The sequence below is a fragment of the Cherax quadricarinatus genome, chromosome 29 (genome assembly GCF_038502225.1).
Source record: "Cherax quadricarinatus isolate ZL_2023a chromosome 29, ASM3850222v1, whole genome shotgun sequence".
NCBI lineage: Eukaryota > Metazoa > Arthropoda > Malacostraca > Decapoda > Parastacidae > Cherax > Cherax quadricarinatus.
The window spans coordinates 2,286,463-2,305,361 of record NC_091320.1 but is presented as its reverse complement, the minus strand read 5'-3'; the positions used below and the strand labels follow the sequence as shown (position 1 = coordinate 2,305,361).

At 39.6% G+C, this 18,899-nt stretch overlaps 1 protein-coding gene across 3 annotated transcripts in view; it reads right to left on the bottom strand.

Annotated features, from left to right (window-relative positions):
- Positions 1 to 18,899, bottom strand: part of Nup54 (nuclear pore complex protein Nup54) — a 116,418-nt gene that overhangs the window by 13,758 nt on the left and 83,761 nt on the right. For all 3 annotated transcript variants that reach the window (XM_070089592.1, XM_070089591.1, XM_070089593.1), the window contains 4 exons: positions 17,937 to 18,087; positions 15,192 to 15,328; positions 13,327 to 13,400; positions 4,418 to 4,499 (listed from right to left, as the gene is read on the bottom strand). In XM_070089592.1, coding sequence (XP_069945693.1) covers positions 4,418 to 4,499; positions 13,327 to 13,400; positions 15,192 to 15,328; positions 17,937 to 18,087 — 444 coding nt within the window. The remainder of the gene's footprint in view (positions 1 to 4,417; positions 4,500 to 13,326; positions 13,401 to 15,191; positions 15,329 to 17,936; positions 18,088 to 18,899) is intronic.

The window sequence follows — 18,899 nt, the reverse complement described above, 5'->3', positions numbered from 1 at the left end:
TGAAAGTTTTTCTTTTTCGAGCCACCCTGCCTTGGTGTGATAATAAAAAAAAATAAAAAAAATTACAAGGTGTCTTAGTGCTTTAAACATGAAGAGAAGTATATCACTCCACAGCCACAATTGAATTACTAAAATGGTATAAAATACCAACAAGTTGATAAGTAAGACACAAGTGCAACAGTTAGGTATCTTCATTTGAAACATTTTGCCTACACAGTCGGTTTCTTCAGTTGAGTACAGAAGAGTTTAGCAGAAGCAATAGAGATGTGAAGACGATGTAATCAGGTCATCACCACGTAATCAATCCATCACTATATAATCAGTCCATCACCATCAGATCATGTAATCAGTCCATCAAGGGTGATGGACTGATTACGTCGTCTTCACATCTCTACTGCTTCTGCTAAACTCTTCTGAACTCAACTGAAGAAGCCTACTGTGTAGGTGAAACTTTTCGAATAAAGATACCTAATTGTTGCACGTATCTTACTTATCAATTGAATTATTCACTACAAATTAGTAAAAACATGTAATATTTAGTGAAGGGATTCAGGGAAACCAGTTATTTTTATATAGCTGGACATGAGTACTGGAAATGGGAAGTACAATGCCTGTACTTTAAAGGAGGGGTTTGGGACACTGGCAATTTGGAGGGAAATGTTTTCCATCTTTATATATGCTTTTAAAGTGTTGTATCTGGGCACCTCTGCAAAGACAGTGATTATGTATGAGTGAGGTGAAAGTGTTGAAGGATGATGAAAGTATTTTCTTTTTGGGGATTTTCTTTCTTTTTGGGTAACCCTTCCTCGGTGGGAGACGGCCGACTTGTTGAAAAAAAAAAAGTACAGTGGACCCCCGCCTTACGAACGCATCGCGTTACGTTAAATCTGCCATACGAAGCATTTGAACGCAAAAACTTTGCCTCACCTCACGATAAAAAACTCGCGTTACGTGATTCGTACGGGACGTGTCCCACGTGTGGCCTCAGCGCCAGTGTTTACAAGCCAGCCAGTGCGGTTGCATCTACGCATACTTTTTTTTTTTTTTTTTTTTCAACAAGTCGGTCGTCTCCCACCGAGGCAGGGTGACCCAAAAAAAGAAAGAAAATCCCCAAAAAGAAAATACTTTCATCATCATTCAACACTTTCACCACACTCACACATTATCACTGCTTTTGCAGAGGTGCTCAGAATATAACAGTTTAGAAGCATATACGTATAGAGATACACAACATATCCCTCCAAACTGCCAATATCCCAAACCCCTCCTTTAAAGTGCAGGCATTGTACTTCCCATTTCCAGGACTCAAGTCCGACTATATGAAAATAACCGGTTTCCCTGAATCCCTTCACTAAATATTACCCTGCTCACACTCCAACAGATCGTCAGGTCCCAAGTATCATTCGTCTCCATTCACTCCTATCTAACACGCTCATGCACGCTTGCTGGAAGTCCAAGCCCCTCACCCACAAAACCTCCTTTACCCCCTCTTTCCAACCCTTTCGAGGACGACCCCTACCCCTCTTTCCTTCCCCTATAGATTTATATGCTTTCCATGTCATTCTACTTTGATCCATTCTCTCTAAATGACCAAACCACCTCAACAACCCCTCTTCTGCCCTCTGACTAATGCTTTTATTAACTCCACACCTTCTCCTAATTTCCACACTCCGAATTTTCTGCATAATATTTACACCACACATTGCCCTTAGACAGGACATCTCCACTGCCTCCAACCGTCTCCTCACTGCTGCATTTACCACCCAAGCTTCACATCCATATAAGAGTGTTGGTACTACTATACTTTCATACATTCCCTTCTTTGCCTCCATAGATAACGTTTTTTGACTCCACATATACCTCAACGCACCACTCACCTTTTTTCCCTCATCAATTCTATGATTAACCTCATCCTTCATAAATCCATCCGCCGACACGTCAACTCCCAAGTATCTGAAAACATTCACTTCTTCCATACTCCTCCTCCCCAATTTGATATCCAATTTTTCTTTATCTAAATCATTTGATACCCTCATCACCTTACTCTTTTCTATGTTCACTTTCAACTTTCTACCTTTACACACATTCTCAAACTCATCCACTAACATTTGCAATTTTTCTTTAGAATCTCCCATAAGCACAGTATCATCAGCAAAAAGTAACTGTGTCAATTCCCATTTTGAATTTGATTCCCCATAATTTAATCTACGCATACATTCAGTACATTTCACATTATCCCTCAAGAAAGCTTCTAGTGCCATCCCTGTGGTAAAAAGGGCAAGAATTAGTATGGAATTGAAAAAAGAGATTGAGGAAATGTGTGCAAAGTGGGTTGAACTGCAAACCTTTTGGATGAAAATCACCCTGACACAGCTACTGCAAGCTGTGTTGGCAACCTGTACAATGACAATGTTATGGCCCATTTTAGGAAAGTCTTAAAGGAACGGGAGGTACAGAGCTCTATGGACAGATTTGTTGAAGAAAGGAAGTAGCCCCAGAAAAGGACTTGCTACCTCAAGTCCTAATGGAAGGGGATTCCCCTTCTAAACAATAACTTCCACACTCTCCCCTCCTCCCATCCCATCAATCATCACCAGATCTTCAATAAAGGTAAGTGTCATGTATTCTATTCTTAGTAGAGTAGTAATTGTGCATGTTTTCTTCAGTTTGTGTGTATTAAAATTAATATTTCATGTGGTAAAAATTTTTTTATTTTCATACCTTGGGGTGTCAGGAACGAATTAATTTGATTTCCATTATTTCTTATGGGGAAAATTAATTCGGCTAACGATAATTTCAGCTTATGATGAGCTCTCAGGAACGGATTAATATCGTAAGGTGGGGGTCCACTGTACTAATTGTTTTTTATTTGCACTGATTGTTTTTGACTTAATATTATATACCACAAGGCAATATTATATTATTGCAATTGTTTAAAGGTATAATACTCCTCAAAGCATGGAGATAAGTCACACTGACTTTATTGCATTACCCTAGGTTAATTTTACATAATGGATTGTTTTGGCCGAATTCCACTGTTAGTACAGTGGTCCCTCGTTTATCGTATTTAATCCGTTCCTGGAGGTGCTACTATTATCGAAATCTACGATTTTCAAATCAATTTTCCCCATAAGAAATAATGTAAATACAATTAATCCGTTTCTGACACCCAGAAGTATTAAAACAAAAAATTTTTTTACATGAAATATAGATGTAGTACATAAACAATACAATGGGACATGATGAATGAAACATTAACAGCATAACACTTACCTTTATTGGCGATTCTTCTTAGTGTATGCAAGACTGGAGGAGGAAAGAGATTGGATTATTTACAGTTTGGAAGGGGAATCCCCTTCCATCAACACCTCAGGTACCAATTGCTTTTCTGGGGTTACTTCTCTTCTCTGTTTCTTAATGCCACTAGGACCAGCTTGAGAGTCACTGGAGTCCTGTCTTGCAAAATAGCTGTCCAGAGAGCTCTGTTTCTGGCATCTCTTTAACCACTTTCAGATGTTCAATGATGTTTTTCTTAAATTCAATCATATTTCTCACCTTCTTTACCAAAGGCTTGGCACTAGGAGCTTTCTTTGGAGCCATGGTAGCTTATTTAGTACTTGCAAGCACTAAAATGACTGGAATATCATGAAATATTTCGTAGAAGCAAGTGAGGGGACCATTGCTCACTGGTAAACAATGCCACACTGGCTGGGAAGGGAGGCCGCCCCGGCTCACAGTGTGCATATGCGTCCCGGATGAACTACTATTCGCGAGTCAATCTACGATTAGCGAGCCCATGTTTATACGAAAATATCGCTATGATTTCCGAAATCTACGACTCTCGAGCTCTACGATTATTGAGGGACCACTGTATTATGAAACTAATAAATATGGAAGAAATAAAGCATCTTCCTGCCAGTTCTATATCCTGTTTGTTGGTAGGAAAGGTGGTGGTGGTGGTGATGGCACCACAGGTCCTGTTGACTGATGTTAACCTGCCTGGTCCTAGAATGTTTTCTTAGGCATGATGAGATGGTAGGCAGCCCAATTAAGCTGAGACCTAAAATGGCAGTAGCTAGCCACAGTCTGGTCCCAACATATATTGTACATGTGACACATACTAGTGGTTAACACAGAGAATCTCTACCCTACAGGCACAAACACTTAATATAACCCACCTCTTTGTAACTGTCCATCCCCACCAACTTCCCTTTCCTAGGCAGGCATCTACTTTTTTCATCCCTGTCTTTGTCCTCTTTACTCTTTTTACTATGACTATATACACTATCCATTCCATCTTCTTTCTGTATTTCCGTAAAACATTCCTGTGAAGAACGTTCACATAGCAGTCTTCCTGTCCTATTCCTAAATCTTAAAAATGGTTATATATATACAGCAAGGTAGATACTACACATACCTCTCTGGGGAGTGTCAAGGTATTCCTTCATCTGTGTTTCTGTCAGCATCAGCAATGGAATGACTTGCTCAATGCATAAATTCTGAAATAGAATAGTATAAGATATGTTATTGGGTAAGTACAAGAAAGTCATAACTTTAAACAAGATTCATAAACAAGTGCTGTTTCAACATACAGATATACCTGTGGCAAATATTCAGACTGGTGGTGCTTTTAAGTACTTCATCCAAGATTTTCGCGCATCACTCTCTGGCACTTCATGAATTATGGCGTGTGCATCCAGGGATTTTTCAGCATGAATAACATTAAAGTTTCAGCCATGTGTTGCTGAATTATCATTTTTTTGAGTTCATGTTAATCAAGTGTTTACTGCATTACTATGACATTTTTTATTTTTGTTTAATAAATGTATGAAAGAGGGGAAGGTACCTAGGGATTGACAGAGAGTGAGTATAATTCCTTTATATAAAGGAGAAGGGGACAAAAGAAATTGTAAAAATTATAGGGGAAGAAGTTTACTGAGTATACCAGGTAAAATGTATGGTATGGTTATTATTGAAAGAATTAGAGGTAAAACAGAGAGCAGGATTGCATATGAGCAAGGAGGCTTTAGAATGGGTAGGGGATGTGTAGATCAGGTGCTTACATTGAAGCATATATGTGAACAGTATTTAGATAAAGGTAGGGAAGTTTTCATTGCATTTATGGATTTATAAAAGGCGTATGACAGGGTGGATAGGGAAGCAATGTGGTAGATGTTGCAAGTGTATGGAATAGGTAGTAAGTTACTAAATGCAGTAAAGAGTTTTTATGAGAATAGTGAGGCTCAGGTTAGGGTGTGGAGAGAAGGAGATTACTTCCCAGTAAAAGCAGGTCTTAGACAGGGGTGTGTAATGTCACCATGGTTCTTTAACATATTTATAGATGGGGTTGTAAAAGAAGTAAATGCTAGGGTGTTGGGGAGAGGGATCAGATTAAATTATGGGATATCTAATACAATATGGGAGTTGACACAGTTACTTTTAGCTGATGTTACTGTGCTTTTGGGGATTCTAAAGAAAAGTTGCAAAGGTTAGTGAATGAGTCTGGGAGGGTGTGTAAAGGTAGAAAGTTGAAACTGAATATAGATAAGAGTAAGGTGATGAGGGTATCAAATGCTTTAGATAAAGAAAAATTAGACATCACATTGGAGGGAGGGAGTATGGAAGTAGTAAATGTTTTCAGATATTTGGGAGTTGACTTGTCAGCGGATGGGTTTATGAAGGATGAGGTAAACTATAGAAGTGATGACGGAAAAATGGTGAGCGGTGCGTTGAGGTATCTGTGGAGACAAAGAACATTATCCATGGAGGCAAAGAAGGGTACAAGAGTATAGTGGTACCAACACTCTTATATGGGTGTGAAGCATGGGTTGTCACTGCTGCAGTGAGGAGGTGGCAGGAGGCAGTGGAGATGTGTCTATGGGCTATTTTTTTTTTTTCAACAAACCGGCCGTATCCCACCAAGGCAGGGTGGCCCAAAAAGGAAAACTGAAGTTTCTCTTTTCAAATTTAGTAATTTATACAAGAGAAGGGGTTACTAGTCCCTTGCCCCCGGCATTTTAGTCGCCTCTTACAACACACATGGCTTATGGAGGAAGAATTCTGTTCCACTTCCTCATGGAGATAAGAGGAAATGAACAAGAACTAGAAAGAAAATAGCAACAAACCCAGAGGGGTGTGTATATATATGCTTGTATATGTATGCGTAGTGTGACCTAAGTGTCAGTAGAAGTAGCAAGACGTACCTGAAATCTTGCATGTTTATGAGACAATAGAAAGGAGACCACCAATCCTATCATCATGTAAAACAATTACAGGCTTTCGTTTTACACTCACTTGGCAGAACGGTAGTATCTCCCTGGGCGGTTGCTGTTTACCAACCTACTACCTAATAAGGGCAATGTGTGGTGTAAATATTATGCAAAGAATTCACAGTGTAAAAATTAGGAGGAGGTGTGGAGTTACTGAAAGTATTAGTCAGAGGCTGAAAAGGGGCTGTTGAGGTGGTTCGGTCATTTAACCTTTTGACTGTCGCAAGCCCCTTTCTGAAACTGTCATTCTATGTTGCAAAATTTTTTGGGGAAAAAAAAAAAACTATTTTTTCTTATGAAATGACAGAGAATCTTTTCCTGATGGTAATAACACCAAAAGTACGAAATTTGGTCGAAAACTCATGGAATTACACTCCCGCGAAGATAGCGGTCTCGGCGACATATACACATCGGCGATTTCACTGACTTTGAGCCCTGTTTTCGGCCAATTCCGTTGTTCCAGTTGACCAAACTCATAGCTATTTCTTTAGAACTCCATTTTTTCTATCAGTTGAGTACAAGAAACCCAATAAAGTGGTCAGAAATTAGCAATCTGGCCAATTTCATGTAAATTACAAAAGATGCCAATTTCAAAATAGGGTCCAGAATAAACAATGTAGACATTCTTGGCAATAAAATAACATATTCTCTATTCACTAGTCATGTCTCTAGGCTCCTCTTATATTACTATTGCTTTCTATTTTGATTTTTTATTCATACAAAAAATACAAAATTTACTGTTAATGCAGACTAATGCATTATTGTACAAATGGTATAAATAATATCAGTGAACTAGTGAAAGAATATTAGACTCCATAGTTGACGTGTATTGGACGTGTGGTGTGATTTGCTTACTCCAGAACACTGGTAAAAATCGAACATTTCCGCTATTTGAGCTCAATTTCAAGGTCGTTTTCATCGTGAAACTAATCAAAATCATCTCTATTTCTGTAATATGTTTTCCATTTTATCACGTGAGACCATAAAAATGAGAATACAATGATAAATACTATACAAAAATGCACCTCAAAGTCGGCATTTTAATCCAAAAAAACGGTCAGGTTTTTTTTTTCTCATTATGCACTGTGTGCTGCAGGATTTTTTTTATGTGGTGCACACTAACCACACAGACTCATTCTCTTACATGTGGGCCTACCAGCTTTGTCCTGCTTGATTTGAAGCCGCTAGAATTTACACGTATTAATACGTCCAAAACAGTGGCGTGTAAGTATATACGACTAAAACAGTCAAAGAGTTAAAGAGAATGGAACAAAGTAGAATGACTTGGAGAATGTATAAATCTATTGGGGAAGGAAGGCGGGGTAGGAGATGTCCCAGAAAAGGCTGGAGGGAGGGGGTAGAGGAGGTTTTGTGGGCGAGGGGCTTGAACTTCCAGCAAGCGTGCAGGAGCATTTTAGATAGAAGTAAATGGAGACAAATGGTTTTTGGGACCTGACGAGCTGTTGGAGTGTGAGCAGGGCAATATTTTGTGAAGGGATTCAGGTAAGTCAGTTAGCAGGACTTGAGTCCCGAAAATGGGAATTACAATGCCTGCACTTTAAAGGAGGGGTTTAGGATATTGGCAGTTTGGAGGGATGTCTAAACTCCTGTATCTGAGTGCCTCTGCAAAGACTGATTATGTATGAGTAATGGTGAAAGTGTTGAATGATGATGAAAGTTTTTTTCTTTCTTTTAGGGTTTTTCTTTCTTTTTGGGTCACCCTGCCTAGGTTGGAAATGGCCGATGTGTTAAAAAAAAAATTAGGACGACTTCAAGCAGTGGAATTTATTAACATCTTTACAGCTGAGACACTTTCAGTTTCAGGGAAGATGAATTTGGCAAGATGAAGACAGAAACAAAGTGCACTGTCTTTCCAGCAAAATTATATATATTTTTTTTTCAAAATATCGGCCATCTCCCACTAAGGCAGAGTGACCGACAAGAGAAAAGAAACACTTTAACTAACATTCACACATAATTGTTTTTGCAAAGGTGCCCAGATATGACAGTTCGGATGTCACTCCAAATAGCCAATATCTCAAACCCCTCCTTTAAAGTGCAGGCACTGTACTTCCATCCTCCAGGACTCAAGTCTAGCTAACCAGTTTCCCTAAATTCCTTCACAAAATATTACCCTGCTCACACTCCAACAGCTTGTCAGGTCCCTAAAACCATTTATCTCCATTCACTCCTATCAAACCTGCTCACACATGCCTGCTGTATGTCCAAGCCAATTGCACACAAAACCTCTTTTGCCCCCTCCCTCCAACCTTTCTTAGGACAACCCCTACTCCAGATGAAATAAATATCATCACAATACCCTTATAATAAGACTGATGCTGCCAAGTTTCATGAAGCTTACAAGGATATATTCTACTGCAACCTCAGTAACACACCTGGGATTGTTCTACTGCAACCTCAGTAACACACCAGGGATTGTTCTACTGCAACCTCAGTAACACACCAAGGATTGTTCTACTGCAGCCTCAGTAACACACCAGGGATTGTTCTACTGCAGCCTCAGTAACACACCAGGGATTGTTCTACTGCAGCCTCAGTAACACACCAGGGATTGTTCTACTGCAGCCTCAGTAACACACCAGGGATTGTTCTACTGCAGCCTCAGTAACACACCAGGGATTGTTCTACTGCAGCCTCAGTAACACACCAGGGATTGTTCTACTGCAGCCTCAGTAACACACCTGGGATTGTTCTACTGCAACCTCAGTAACACACCTGGGATTGTTCTATTGCAACCTCAGTAACACACCAAGGATTGTTCTACTGCAGCCTCAGTAACACACCAGGGATTGTTCTATTGCAACCTCAGTAACACACCAGGGATTGTTCTACTGCAGCCTCAGTAACACACCAGGGATTGTTCTACTGCAGCCTCAGTAACACACCAGGGATTGTTCTACTGCAGCCTCATTAACACACCAGGGATTGTTCTACTGCAGCCTCAGTAACATATCAGGGATCGTTCTACTGCAGCCTCAGTAACACCAAGGATTGTTCTACTGCAGCCTCAGTAACACACCAGGGATTGTTCTACTGCAGCCTCAGTAACACACCAGGGATCGTTCTACTGCAGCCTCAGTAACACACCAAGGATTGTTCTACTGCAGCTTCAGTAACATACCAGGGATCGTTCTACTGCAGCCTCAGTAACACCAAGGATTGTTCTACTGCAGCCTCAGTAACACACCAGGGATTGTTCTACTGCAGCCTCAGTAACACACCAGGGATCGTTCTACTGCAGCCTCAGTAACACACCAAGGATTGTTCTACTGCAGCTTCAGTAACATACAGGGATCGTTCTACTGCAGCCTCAGTAACACCAAGGATCGTTCTACTGCAGCCTCAGTAACACACCAAGGATTGTTCTACTGCAGCTTCAGTAACACACCAGGGATTGTTCTACTGCAGCCTCAGTAACACACCAGGGATTGTTCTATCGCAGCCTCAGTAACACACCAAGGATTGTTCTATTGCAGCCTCAGTAACACACCAAGGATTGTTCTATTGCAACCTCAGTAACACACCAGGGATTGTTCTACTGCAGCCTCAGTAACACACCAAGGATTGTTCTACTGCAGCCTCAGTAACACACCAGGGATTGTTCTACTGCAGCCTCAGTAACACACCAGGGATTGTTCTACTGCATCCTCAGTAACACACCAGGGATTGTTCTACTGCATCCTCAGTAACACACCAGGGATTGTTCTACTGCATCCTCAGTAACACACCAAGGATTGTTCTACTGCAACCTCAGTAACACACCTGGGATTGTTCTACTGCAACCTCAGTAACACACCAAGGATTGTTCTACTGCAGCCTCAGTAACACACCAGGGATTGTTCTACTGCATCCTCAGTAACACACCAGGGATTGTTCTACTGCATCCTCAGTAACACACCAAGGATTGTTCTACTGCAACCTCAGTAACACACCTGGGATTGTTCTACTGCAACCTCAGTAACACACCAGGGATTGTTCTACTGCAACCTCAGTAACACACCAGGGATTGTTCTACTGCATCCTCAGTAACACACCAGGGATTGTTCTACTGCAGCCTCAGTAACACACCAGGGATTGTTCTACTGCATCCTCAGTAACACACCAGGGATTGTTCTACTGCAGCCTCAGTAACACACCAGGGATTGTTCTACTGCAGCCTCAGTAACACACCAGGGATTGTTCTACTGCAACCTCAGTAACACACCTGGGATTGTTCTACTGCAACCTCAGTAACACACCAAGGATTGTTCTACTGCATCCTCAGTAACACACCAAGGATTGTTCTACTGCATCCTCAGTAACACACCAAGGATTGTTCTACTGCATCCTCAGTAACACACCAGGGATTGTTCTACTGCAGCCTCAGTAACACACCCGAGGTTGGTTGCTCAACTTCGTGTGTAAACCTCGCTCATTTGGAATGAGGAGAAGAGCAACAATCTCACTGTCAATTGTTTTTGTTTACATGGGAAAGTGTAAGTTACTAAATGCACAAATTCTCAAATTAACTACTTTGTCACTGTCATGATATATTATTAATGGGAGATAATGAGGTTTGCTTCCAGAAAAGGGATGGTAGCTCTAATTTCTTGGATCAAGAACCTTCAACAGCATCTAGACATCCCCCCTTGAAGATCAGTACAGCATCTCCTCACTTAGCGATGTACGTACTCGTTTACAGACGACTCAGATTTACGACAGGCTCTCTGACCGGTATGCATACCTAAATAATGTATATTAGACTGATTTCCTCTATTCTATTTATTACAATATACAGTACACTGCTGCATAAACATTTAAAAATATACCAGAAATGTTATAAATGGTGCAAAGGTGACATTAAAACAATATCAAAGATGGTTGACACAAACTCACTACCATTATAGTATGCTCCTCACTTAGCGACAAATTCGTTTACTGATGTGGTTTTAGGAATGGAACTCTATTGTTAAGTGAGAAGAGGCTGTACATAATTCATCCCACAAGGATGAGAGGAATTACAGTTAATTTGAAACAGGCAGAGTCGGTGCTCTCTTTAGTTAAACTAGTGATAGTTTCAGATTGTGTACAGTTATACTATATAGTTACAATATACAATTACACTGAACAGTTATACTGTTTCAGACATGACAACATACACAAGTCAAAGATGCTTCCTTGTAGGCCAATATATTTTCTTATAGAGCACAGTCCCCATCCCTTTATCCAAAATTCTGAAATTCGAAAAGTTACGAAAACCGAAGTTTTTTCGCGGAGGTGTATAAATGAAAAACAGAAATTAAAAAAGGGTAATGTCAATAGTGTGCTAAAAATATCTAGTCTAGCCTAGACCTGACTAGCTTGTGCTACTAGGTCAGATGCCGTGCTCCTTCCTTGGTTGGATAAACATGTTAGGTTGGATAAACACATGAGTGAGAGGGGTTGGATTTGAGTGGGACTTGCACATGAGTAAATAGAATTATAAGAACATAAGAATGGAGAAAAAAACAAAAGCCTGTAATTATTTTACATGATGGTAGGATTGCTGGTGTCCTTTTTTTCTGTCTCATGAACATGCAAGATTTCAGGTACGTCTTGCTACTTCTACTTACACTTAGGTCACACTACACATACATGTACAAGCACATATATACACACCCCTCTGGGTTTTCTTCTATTTTCTTTCTAGTTCTTGTTCTTGTTTATTTCCTCTTATCTCCATGGGGAAGTGGAACAAAATTCTTCCTCCGTAAGCCATGCGCGTTGTAAGAGGCGACTAAAATGCCGGGAGAAAGGGGCTGGTAACCTCTTCTGCTGTATGTATTACAAAATGTAAAAGGAGAAACTTTCGTTTTTCCTTTTGGGCCACCCCGCCTCGGTGGGATACGGCCGGTGTGTTGAAAGAAAGAAGAAGAATGGAGAAATACTGCAGAAGGCCTACTGGTCCACACAAGGCAGGTCCTTATCAAAAGCACCACTACCAAAAGCTATCCAAGAATTTACTCCTGTACCTAGTCAGGTCAGGTCACATTCACTTAAGAACATAAGAAAATGGAACACTGTAGCAGGTCTGTTGGCCCATACTAGGCAAGTCCTTCACAATTCATCCCACTAACAAAATATTTGCCTAATCCAATTTTCAATGTTACCAAAGCAATAAGCTTTTCTGACCAGGAATTGAGTTTGTCTAAATCCTCCTGAAGTTCTATGACATCTACATCTGCCCTAGACCCTATCTTCATTCTGAAATTCGAAAAATTCTGATATTTGAAACACTGCTGGCCCCAAGGGTTTTGGATAAAGGGATGGAGATTGTACCAGGGTTTCCAGCTGTGTTAGGTACAGAGAAACTGTGTGAGATATGACAGTACAGTGGTCCCTTGAGTTACAATGGGCTTTAGTTATGATAATTTTGAGTTACGACTTACCCTCATAAAGGAATTTAGTTTTGAGTTGCGATGAAAAATTTGAGATACAACATGTGTATGAAGGTTGGTAGGCATCAGTAGACCTCAGCCCATAGCAAAGACAGTGTAGTGATGGTGGAGGGTGTTGGAGGTGAGTGAGTGGGAAGGGTGGTGGTGGGTTTGCGAGTGAGGAAGGGTAGAAGGGAAGAAGACAGGCTGAGGCGGGAAGGAGAGTGCATGTGTACCATACGTGGACGGTGGGAGAAAGTGACAACTATAAATATCAAGTCTACAATTCTTTATCAATCTCTGACTGCCTCTTTGCCTAGGCATAAGCCTATGAAAGAGAGGCTTACTCTGCTGTTGGGTGCCAATGCCTCTGGAGATTTCAAGCTGAAGCCTATGCTTGTTTATCATTCAGAAACCCCCAGAGTGTTGAAATAACAAAGTAACCAAGTGCAGGTTGATTGTGTTCTGGCAGCTTGGAGTAAAGTAACATAAAACCATGTACATTGGAGGTTTGAGTTATGATACGTCTTCTGGAACAGATTAACACTGTAACTCAAGGGATCATGGATACATGAGCTCTGATCTTGTATATAACAAAATAATTTATCACAATTCTTAATCTCAAGTTCCCAAAGGCCTACCTTCAATATATGAGTATAAGCTGCTCCCATCATATGACGAGATGCATCGGTGGCAGACGCTCGTTGCTTCTCTCCTGCAACACATTGCATCTTTAACAATATACTCTACTGTGCTATTAAAAATTTCTAAAATTTATTCAGAATTATTAAAAGTTTATAAAAACTGCTTGATACATAAAAAAATATGACTGCTTGTTATGAGGTTATTCATTTGATGAGTTCAAGACTGCGGCAAGATGAAGGCCTAGAAGTTTAACGTCGAACTACGTCACTGAGGTCACGATCGCTCATGCAGTTCTACATCATGAGCTCAGCTCACTCAGATACTGTGAAGTATAAATTTTTGCCTAGATATGAGAGAAAGGGCCTGCTATGAGTATGCACAGTATAAAAAAAAATCTTTCCCCACTGCAGTGCACGATGGAGAAAAGCAAATCTGAGGTATTTTCTAGGATGGTTTATATGGTTTCACTGGATGTTGCTTGGTATCAATTGGTAGAACAGACACCCTACTACTGATATAAAGATGATTTTGGCTGATTTTAGAACCAGAAATAGCTCTAAATCAGACTCAAAGTAAAGGAAAAATTAGATTTTTTATATTTTTTATGAGGACAAGCCCTCCCTTTATACAAAGCCTGATTCAATGAATGGGATGCCCTAAATCATGACCAATCATTCCTGATTATATTTCATTAATCTGAGAAATTAAGTAAAACTTTGATTTTTTGTGATAATGATGAATTCAAATGGAGGGGAAGTGTAATATAGGAGAGGCCTGGAGATGTGATTAATGAACACGAGAAATGCTGCTTTAGTAAAACTGGCTAAATTACTGACTTCTATGCACTTAATATGGTAGTTCTGATAGAAGGCACACTAACAAAATTGCTAAGAATTTGGTCAAATTAGGCAATGTAATTGGCTTAAAGCAGGACACAAAGTAGGCAAAATTGCAGTTTCTTGAACTCAATCAACATAATGGAAGATATATTAGTGATACAGATAGGAATTGGGTTGAAGCAAGTAATGGAACTGGCTTAAAATATGACTCAAATTTTGCAAAATAGCTGATGCGTAAACTGCACTCAGACTACCTACTTCGTGCCTGAGTAATTTCCTAAGTTTTATGCAAAGTTTCACATTTTTGGTGTCATTACCTTTGGAAAAAGATTTTCTACCATTTCATATATTAAAAAAAAAAAGTCATGACATTGTCATTTAATTTTAGGGCTGCAACAGTGAAAGGGTTAATCAAGCATGACAAAAAAAAAAAACAACAACAACACAAGTTCCACGAAAATTGAATATTAAAAAAACCTTCATGAATAGGAAAAATTCCAGTGGTTATGTTACTTAACCTAAAACACTGTTAGACCAGTCTTTTGTTGAAATTTTTCTAGCATCTTTTTGGCTGTTTTTCCTAAGTATATAAACTCTTGTTCTCCCATCTCACAGGACATGATTTTTTTTGTTTTTTTTGCATCCTTTAATAATTTTGTCTCTCTAGTTATCATGTCTCTCTTTTCTAAGAGTCAGTGAAAGAGTCTTTTATTAATTCTTATTTCTAAACTCTAAAAGCCACACTGTCTATCTTATCCCAAGTCTTTCAGACACCATACCACCACTGTATAATACACTATGTGGTGAACAGCAATTTTTAACAAGTTTCCATCCATTTATTGAAAGGGTATTCTAAACATAACCAGTGTAGATAGTTTCTCATCCAATATCCTCAAATACCCTTAGGAACTTTTCAGAGAAATTGTGGTGTTCATTTTAGCACTCAACACAGTTACAAGTAACCTCATAAAGTCTTAACAAATACATGATCAATTAACCCAAACTTATTAAAACTTGATTACCATTGGGGAGAGATTGCTGAACATAAAATCGAATATTTGTTTTATTTGGGACTTCAGCAGCGAAGATTTCATCAATGACTACTTCAGCGCCACCGAATATCGGAGTCAGCGTAGAAATAATCTGCTGCTTATGAGGCCTGGAAAGTAGAAACAGTGAGAAATAAAAAGTGAACTACCCAGTGTTGTCTTATACAGGAATACCTTGTTAATACGGCGCTCACTTCAGAGTGCTTCGCTAATATGGCGCTTTTCAATTTTTTTTAATACATTGGCCATTTCCCATAGAGGCAGCATTACCCAAAAAGAAAGAAAAAAAACTTTCATCATTCAACACTTTTACCATCATTCATACATAATCAGTGTCTTTGTAGAGGTGCTCAGATATGACAGTTTAGATGTCACTCCAAACTGCCAATATCCCAAACCACTCCTTTAAAATGCAGGCATTGTACTTCCCATCTCCAGGACTCAAGTCCACTAACCAGTTTCCATGAATCCCTTCACAAAATATTACCCTGCTCACACTCCAACAGCTCGTCAGGTTCCAAAAACCATTCATCTTCATTCACTTATATCTAACACTCTCATACATCTTGCTGGATGTCAATTATATACATGTTTATTATTTTTGGCACTTGCCTTGCTCTTAAGATGGTTTTTGGCAGTTTTCAATTTTTTTATTTATTATTTTAACTTTTGCATCGTTCCTTATAGCCTAGTGCTACTGCACACTTAATATATCTTTCTTTCAACGCACCAGCCATATCCCACTGAGGTGGGGTGGCCCAAAAGGAAAAACAGAAGTTTCTCCTTTTAAATTTAGTAATATATAATAACATATATACATGTGTGTCTTACGACACACATAGCTTACGGAGGAAGAATTCTGTTCCACTTCCCCATGGAGGTAAGAGGAAATAAACAAGAACAAGAACTAGAAAGAAAATAGCAGAAAACCCAGAAGGGTGTGTATGTATATGCTTGTATATGTATGTGTAGTGTAGAAGTAGAAGTAGCAAGACGTACCTGAAATCTTGCATGTTTATGAGACAGAAAAAAGGACACCAGCAATCCTACCATCATGTAAAACAATTACAGGTTTCCGTTTTACACTCGCTTGGCAGGACGGTAGTACCTCCCTGGGCGGTTGCTGTCTACCAACCTACTACCTATAACTTAATAAATGATAGTGTAAATATGTTTTTAGGATTTTATATGCACTGGCAAGTGAAAAAAAAAGGCTTTGATTCATTTTAAGGTGATATTCGCATCATGGCAGTGGTCTGGAACCTAACCCGCCATATTAGTAAGGTATGCTTGTATTGATCTGCAATAGGTGGTAGGTGGTTTGGCCATTTAGAGGATGGAGCAAAACAGGATGATTGGAGAGTGTATAAATCTGTAGTGGAGGGGAGGACGGGTAGGGGGTCATCCTTGGAAAGGATGGAGGGAGAGGGTAAAAGAGGTCTTGTGTGCAAGGGGCTTGGACATACAGCAGGTATATGTGAGCATGTTAGATAGGAGTGAACAGAGGTGAATGATTTTTGGGACTAGACAAGCTGCTGGAGTTTTAGCAGGGTAATATTTTGTGAAGGAATTTGGGGAAACCAGTCAGCCAGACTTAGAGTCCTGTAGGTGGGAAATACAATGCCTGCACTTTAAAGGAGGAATTTGGGATAATGGCAGTTTGGAGTGACATCTAAACTGTTGTATCTGGTCACCTCTGCAAAGACAGTGATTAGGTGTGAATGATGGTGAAAGTGTTTCTTTTGCTTTTTGGGTCACCCTGCTTCGGTGGGAGATAGCTAACGTATTGGGAAAAAAGGAAACATACAAGTACAGAAAGAAAAAGCAACTACAAGCATGAGATACAAATTTTTCAAATGCATCAATAATTTATTACCAAGAAAGTAACCCCCTCCAAAAAAAAACATGCTTTGTAGAGATCAAGCCAAACTAAGAATATGCAGTTCCCAAACCACTCTCTTTTCTGATCACAGTTTAGTGTATATCTCTGCATGTACAGTAAGTCACAAGCTACCAGTGTTCCATAAAGAGTTTAGTACAATACTTTCTACGTATTTCATAAATTACTTTCTTGTAATTGTTTCCAGCAGATGTGGGACATTATCCTGCAGTTCAAAGTTTCTTGTTTGCTTGTCACCTTTTTTGTATAATTAACCAATTCTTACACCAAGAGTGATAAGTGAGTGTGAATATGAGTATGAGTGAGTGTGTGTGTGTGTGTGTGTGTGTGTGTGTGTGTGTGTGTGTGTGTGTGTGTGTGTGTGTTGGGGGATAGGAGATTTGAATGCTGCTTGAGGATAGGTTGGAATACTGAAATAAAATTTGCTCTCTTCCAGTCATCTGATATTTTGAATGGGTTGGAGAGCTTTTCACTATCTCTTTAATATATGTGGTGATATTTCGTCTAATCCTGATGCACTTTGTGTGTGAAGGAGTCTCCTCATATTCTTGTTACTCGTGTAATATGAGTGTCATCTTCCTTAGAATTCCTGTAAAGGTACTTCTCTGATGCATGCAATATATTACTGAACTCTAAGATTTGCTTACTACATATCTTGAGGTTTTCCCTCGAGTGTCAAAAGTAACATAGTATAAATGATGATTTACAGGCACTACTTCACTATATTATTAAGACATGTCCTGTCTAACAGGACATGTCTGAAAGTGTGAAACAGTCATGAACAAGAGCATCAAGGTCTCTGTGAAAGATTAACTTACTCTACTTCTGCTAGGGCCTTTTCAATGGTGACCTGCACAATGCCATTCTCATTATGGTAGTTCGGGATCCTGGCATAGCATACAACTTTAAAGCGGCAGTAGGGATTTTCAGGTGTGAACTCAACTGGCAGCATGTTAGGAGCATAGTAACCTGCAAGACACATCAAGGTTTCAAAATGTTTAATTACTATTGCAATGTTATCAAATTTACTTCAATGATTATAATTAATTGCTGAAAATAACAGACTTGACCAAAAATGTTTATTACAAAAATCAAGGCTTCAAAACTCTTATTTCAACAGAGCTCTCCATGGAGCTTCTAGTTTAAAAACCTAAGATTTTTTAGAAAATAAGTTAAGGTGTGGAAGAGCACTACAGAAATGAGTTGTTCAACCATACAATAGCCAGCCACCCATATACTGCACAGCCACTTTCCTTCTGGCCTGTCTACTGACCCATGCAACTATACTTCAGTATGATAAGGCTTTCAGGTAGCTTTTAGAGAGCTTTTTCTTCAGCCACTGAAGCCTTAGACAACAAAATGTCTGGCCAGAACAGTAATTCTGCATCAGTTACTCATGCTGGTGTAACATGTCTGAAGAATACTCAACACATTATAGTCGACCCTCAACTAACGGCAGTATTAAGTAATGGCAATTTCGTCTAACAGTGCTTTTTGCCGTAAAAAACATGCCTTAACCAATGGTGAAAAACTTAACCAATGACGTTCGTCTGGAACGTGTTTCCAGTGCTTGTAACCGCTAAATAAGCCACCATGGGTCCCAAGAAAGCTTCTGGAGCCAGCCCTTTGGTAAAGGATGTGAGAAACACTATAGAATTCAAGAAAAAGATTGTAGAAAAATACAAAAATGGTGGTGGTAGAGGGTGGTAGTGATGGTGGTAGAGGGTGGTAGTGAAGGTGGTAGAGGGTGGTGGTGATGGTGGTAGAGGGTGGTACTGGTT